The following is a 6,627-nucleotide window of genomic DNA, read 5'->3' as shown; positions in this document are numbered from 1 at the left end:
GCCCCACTTTTCATACTCAGACAGACCTGTCCCCTGCGATTGTGGGGGATGAGTCTAGATGAGTGGGGAAAGCAAGGATGTCACATTGCCCCTTGTCCCACACCATCAAGGGTGGGACAAAGGGCAACGTGTTTTTCAACCAGTGAAACAGATCAGCTGCTGCTTCAGCACATCCCAGCACAGTTCATCTGCTTCAGTCAGTGACATCTATTTCTAGCCTAAGGAAGCCACCCTGCTCTACTTTCTGTCTGACTTGAGACTAAGAGGGCTAACCAGCTCTCAATTCCAATATGCTTGATTTAGTTTAAAAGATATGTAATTCACATCCAGTATTTTTACAAGTACTTTGCACTTGTAATAAACAGAAGAAAATGTTTTGCCTATGAAGGATCCAAGGGTTGAAATAAGAGTGCTTGTTTTGACAATGTTTGATAACTGTAAAGTGGTAAATTCCTGTCTACTGTCACTGCAGGCAGCCTTCTTAGGCCAGCGAGGCTTGATTGAGAATGACTTCCTTACCAAAGTCCTCAGTGGAATGGCATTTGCTGGTTTTGTGTCAGAGAGAGGCCCTCCTTACAGATCTTGTGATCTCTTTGATGAGGTAAGCACTGTATTGTTTAAGGTATGCCTTATATTCAGAGAAGTCAAAATTTTAGGTTGGATATTTCGGTATGTTAGAAATAAGTTATTTAAAAGCTTCTATGTCATATTATATCATATATAGGACATATCGTAAATAGGACAGATAGAGCATTAGAAAATATATAGAATATATTGTCTTCTAAAATCCTCATTCTGTAACCAACATAAATGTATATAATTTTACACACACAAAGGCACAAGGAGAACTCACAAAGAAGGTTAAACTTGTGCAAGTCATTGTAATACTGTTTTTATAGTTAGATTTGGAACTTTATAATGGGTAACGCTCTAGTCCAGAATTATTTTGAATAATTTAAGAAAGTTTCTGGAAATAAATATTAATTAAATGTATCGATACATTAATAAATACTATTAATTCAATGATAACTATTATATATTAATACGTGGAATACATGGCTGGCAAAGGAAACTGGGGCAGATATCTTCTATTATAAAAATGAAATAGGATCTTCAATTTATCCCCACCCAGAGGCCTGTCTTCTAAATTTTTGTCTAAAAAAGAGTCAGATGCAGGCACAATGAATAACTTTTTTTATTACCTGAATGTTTGAATGTTTAGTAACAAAAAATGAGAACACTCACTATTACTTTTATATGGGAATGGTGTTGTACAGAAATACCGACTAAAGTATTACAGCCGTTAAATGACTGCTTTAAGAACATAGGTTTTTTGTACCTGGTTGGCTAGGAATATGATTTTAAGGCTTCAGAGAAAAGCAAAAATTCCTGATAATTCACCTGAGAAATTCTGTACCATTTCCTAGAAGCAAGAGATCTTTCATTATCCAAAGTTCTGTGTATTTCATGGATAATATGATTGTTACATACTTTTGTATTAGCAAAGATATCTTTGTAAGCTGTTTTTTAACATCTCTAAACACGTTTTAAGTTGGTAGCTTTTGAAGTGGAACGAATTAAAGCTGATGAAGGCAATCCGCCAAAAATGCTGAAGCACGTCCGAGAGCTTGCAGAACAACTATTAAAAAATGTAAGTTTATTGTATCCCTGTATTGGCTATAGAGTGTTTTGATAATACTGATAATACTTCACTACATTAATATGATACCTTCATGATGCGCAACGTACGTTCCAAAAGTTAGGCAGAAAACTCCTTGATGTAAGCACACTGGGTGCAGACAGGAGTTACATTTCTCACATGATCAGGTCCCTAAAATCACTCTCCAGCTGTGCTGTGACAGGTGCATGGCTTCAGAGTGCTTTTAAAGTGGCCGACTGCACAAAAAATTAACCCTTCTCAAATGAGGTATCAGGTGAAGGTGCTCTGTTTTACATTGCCTTAGGGAACTTGTATTCCCTAGGGTTAATTTTTTGCATATTTGGGACTGGGCTAATGCAGCCTACCCCTACTCCTGGGGCTGTCAGCAGCACAGAAGGGAGGAGGGGGAGGAAAATGAGCAGCAGCGAGGGACCTGAGCTGAGCTGTGGTGGGGAGGAGCATGGGGAAGAAACAGCAGCACAAGCTGCTAGCTTGCTCTGTCTGAGCTGGAGGCAAGGGGGTGGATTGGAGCGTCTCTGTCTCGTGGCCTTGGCCCAGCTCCCCCCAGTACCCCAGCCAGGGTGGCTGTGGGGTGGGAGGCCACAAGGTAGGGGGGCTCTGATCCACCCCCCACCTCCAGATCAGCCTGGGCAAAAGTCCAGCTAGCAGCTCACTGCTGCTGGCTTCCCCCTTCCTCCTCCTCCCCTCTCCCTCCCTGCTGATAGCCGTGCTATTCACCTTAGGTCCCCCTCCCAGCGCCCACCCCACTTGTCCCACCCCTGCCTCCCCCCAAGCACAGCCCTGGTCCAGCCCCCCCCACCAGGAAGAGGCCAGCACAGCCCCCAGCCCTGAGCCCACAGTAGGCAGCCCACTCTTGCCCTGCACACAAATCTAGGGGGTACATGCCCCCCATGCTTCCCGGGGGGGTGCATGCAACAACAGGGACCCGCCCTTCCTGTGCCTCCCAAACATGCATCCTGCGGCTCTGTCCCGCACCCCACCTCTGCCCCTGCCCCATTCCCTCCTCACCGTAGGAGCCTCGATCTGCCCCTTCCTCCCCCTCCCCGACTTATGGGCCTGCTGCTGCTCTCCAGGTTGCCAGGCTACATTCCTGGCCACGTGCACGCTGTGGCTGCACACATGTATGGGGCATTTATCAGTGACATTATCAGCCACGCTGACCAATAAAAGCTGATTTCCGATAATGTCAATTTTCCTTTTATCAGTGCCAATATGATATGGACCACTATATTGGTGCATCTCTACTAGGGACAGGGGCAATTTCTTGGTTGGGAAGCAGGGCGGCTCCTCAGCTTGCTGCTCACCTGCAGGCAGGCTCTATTTCCTCCTCTCCCGCCCCCCCACCAAACAGGTGCACATCTGTTGGCTTGGGGGTGTGCTCCTACTCATGGAACTTTATTTGTCAGCACCCACTAAATGCAGAATTTTTTTTTCCTTTCTGCATCTAAAGGCTGTTTTTTTTAGGCCCCTAGCTGTTTTGGGCCCTTCCTTTGCACTGTTGACATCTGAGCAAGCGTAGTGGGCTGTGCATTGGGCACATACGTGAGTATAAGCCTGGGAAACGGAAGCAGAAAACAAGGGGGACAATAGCCCTCCCATGGTTTAGTGCCAATAACTGTGTGGTTCGGGTATTCACCCAGGAAGTAAGAAACCCAGGCTCTAGCTGGCAAGATCAGCCGCACCGGGAGACCTGGCTTTCAAGCTAAGTGCCTTGGCCAACCTGCAGGGACAAATTTTGCATTTTAGATGTTTCCATTATACAATGAATAGTGTCTTGGTATAGTTTATCTTTGGAAAACTGAATGCATTTTGCAGCAGGGTTTGATACAAGCTATATTAGATTTCTTGTTCTGCTGGAGTAGAAACTCTGTTGTTTCCCCTTAAAAAAGGGCCTGAAAATTTCAGCCTACCATCTTTTTATTTTCACTGTGCTTCTAAATTTATCCTCAGTTTTTGTTTCCTAAAACACCAGTTTACAATCTAGATTGCTGAATTGTTTTTGTATTGTTAATTTCTTTTCAACCACACTTTAAAGCAGTGGTGACCCATTTGCTTTTTATTTTTGGATGAAATCCTGGTATTCTAACTTTATTTTAAATGCTATTATTTTAAATCCTTGCCATACTAACCATGGTTTTCTAGGGTAGCAACCATCTCACTGAACTACACACCCTCTAAATTGCTCTCTTCCTCCTGGCCCCTATACCTCCCTCTCTTGGCCACCTAGTAAGGAAATTTCCAAAGTCTGTACTGTACATTAAACTATCAGTTTCCATTCAAGTCCAGATCTTTTCATTTTTAAACTTGCATTTTTTGGTTAAGCTTTAGCAAAACCTCTTCTATCTTGGTAATTGTAGAAGGCTGTGGGAATGAAAAGCTAATGATACTACGCTACAACAATACTGTAGGTTCAGCCAAGTTTGATAAAGTTGGCTGGGAAATTGAAAACTGACAGTTGTTAAAGACTGACCTCATGAATTTGTTTTCTTAACATTCTTACACAAATATATAATGTGACACATATGCAATTCTAATATGCTATGACACGTTGGCATCATCTGAAAAAAGGTCTCAAATATAATTTGTCAGTTGACTTTCCTGCTTACATATTAAGCATTAGTAGTCTTCCCTGGAAGTATCTGAGAGAGAAAGACTTCTCCCCACTGACTATACATCCTGTATGTTACCACACAAATTTTAGGATAGCTCAAAGCTTCCTAATTTGAATTAATTACATATTTGTTCCAGTTAAGGTAAAACCTGATCAAGCACATATTTTTGAAGCACTTCAAATACCATTCCAATAAGATGTGTTTCAAATTTGAAGTGCTTCAGTGTCATACAGACATACAGGTCCTTCCCATTGTCGTGGAAACACACGCAGCATACTTTTGGGTCAGGTCAGCAGAAGCTTTTATTTAAAAGAAACTACAGCTGTAGGGGGGATTCCAAAGTGACATGGATTTTTCAAGCACTTGGAAGGGGTCCCCCCCCAAGAGCAAAATCAGGAGGCTTATATATTTTTTAACAGTTGCTTACAACTCACGTGATCATATAGTGAAATTAGCATGAAAAGTGGCTATAATGTTACTTTATTATTTCTTTGCTGTAATCAGGATGGGAACTAATGGGGGAGGCGAGGTTAGTTCACAAACCTCCTTCTTGCACCTGTAAATCAGAGTTGTACATACTTTTTGCTATCTTCAAGGCTGCGGTGAGCGAAGCAGTTGCAGAGGAGTTACAAAGAAGAAACACTTTCTCTTATCTGTTTTACTATACAGAGCCAGCAATTGTCCACAAAGCGGTTATGTCATCTTATAACTAAAATAGTCAAAGTTTAAGGCATATATTTTTTTTGATTCTACAGTCCCCCCCCCTTTGAGACTATTTAGTTTCACTTTAGCCTTAAATTTTTATTTTTATGAGCCCCTCTATTTTATCATGCAGCCTTTTATGTTTTTTTTTAATCTGCTCACACTTTTGTAACACCATTATTTTAGACTCTGCTGTGGGTTTTCTTGCCTTGTTAAAGCTTCTCCTGTTGGCTTTCACGCAGCAGAGGATCAGTTGCACTAAGACATAAAACATTATCAGAACTATCAAGACAAACAATATTCCATACAGGATTTTCTTGCCAAGGGCCCCGGAATCTGGGAGCCAGGAGGTTAGCCAAGACCACATTTCGTTTAGACCCCAGTCAGTATTTTCTGAGGCCACCTGATGTAAGACCCTTAACTGACTTCGGATTTTACGAATGTCAGTTTCAATTCGCATGTCCTGATTGACATAGACACAACAGGTGGAGTTTACTAAGGCACATACTCCTCCCTGGGATACCAATAGGTAATCTAGGGCTACGCGGTGTTGTATAGTTACTTGTGAGATCTGGGAGATCTCTTCTTGCAGAGCCTGAATTGCATCCGCAGTGGCATTTCCCATAGCTTCCATTGTGGCTGAAATGTTAATTATGGCTAGTTCCAATTCTCTTACTCCAAGCCACGGTATGAAGGTTCTCACAAATTGATGGAACCCTGTGTTTCTGGTAGCTAAGGGGTTAACCGCCCTTTTCATGTGATGGTTGAAATTTTTTACTTGTTCCAGATATATTGTACTATGCATTTCAAAACCAGGGATAACACGTCCAAGAGTGCATGCCCCCACCCAATTCCAGGGCAAGATTTTATGAGCCCTGTTTCCGCAGAGCCAGTAAAGGCCTGGGGCAGAAAGGGTACTCAAATCTCGACAGGTGTTGTGCCATATCCGGCACTTTCGATTAATATGCATCGTATAGGACGGACCACGTTCAGCTGTTATCCTGCTGGACCGAGATATATTACAAGAAGTAAAATTGGAGTCAATGTAAAATTCCGATCTGTTTGCAATGAGAGCAACATGAGGTTCCTTAGAAAAGTTGTAGACCATGAATCCTGTACAATTGAGAGAGGGTACATTACCCAACAGGATTCCACTGGTGCTATTGGGGCTATAATCTAGAGTAGTTAGGCAATGAGGGTAGTGTCCTACAGGTGTGGCTTTATTATAAGCTCCGGTGTTGTTGGATCTGTAACAGAAAGGCGCCTCTACTCTTGGGGAGATTATCCAGTTAGCAGGGGCGGCCCTCCATTCTTTAGGAGCGGACCGATGGGCAGCTAACGAGTAGTGTCTAACGAAGCCGCCGTTTATTGTTCCCCATTGCCGGAGGGATATTGGTACTCCGATCATTGGGATTCCTTGTTGTAGGTGCGCTGGGCTGTGAGAGCATATCCAGCAGTCACTTTTATTTCCAGCTTGAGCCACCGTACGGGAGATCTGCAAGTACAAATTTTTCTCCCACCCCCCTTGGGTGATACTGAGATACCCAAGTGTGATATATAAGGATATCAGTGCCATTTTTAGATACAGGAGGGACAAAGAATTTTAACAACAAACATAACCAGCACCAGAAA

The 6,627-nt window shown here is 42.8% G+C and overlaps 1 protein-coding gene across 1 annotated transcript in view; it reads left to right on the top strand.

Annotated features, from left to right (window-relative positions):
* Positions 1–6,627, top strand: part of SBF2 (SET binding factor 2) — a 500,212-nt gene that overhangs the window by 294,312 nt on the left and 199,273 nt on the right. Inside the window, 2 exon segments of the mRNA XM_025196666.1 lie at positions 473–601; positions 1,553–1,651. Of these exon segments, the coding sequence (XP_025052451.1) occupies positions 473–601; positions 1,553–1,651 (228 nt within the window).

The sequence above is a fragment of the Alligator sinensis genome, unplaced genomic scaffold (genome assembly GCF_000455745.1).
Source record: "Alligator sinensis unplaced genomic scaffold, ASM45574v1 scaffold755_2, whole genome shotgun sequence".
NCBI classification, from domain to species: domain Eukaryota; kingdom Metazoa; phylum Chordata; order Crocodylia; family Alligatoridae; genus Alligator; species Alligator sinensis.
The sequence above is the reverse complement of the archived record's forward strand: the minus strand, read 5'-3'. Positions and strand labels throughout refer to the sequence as shown.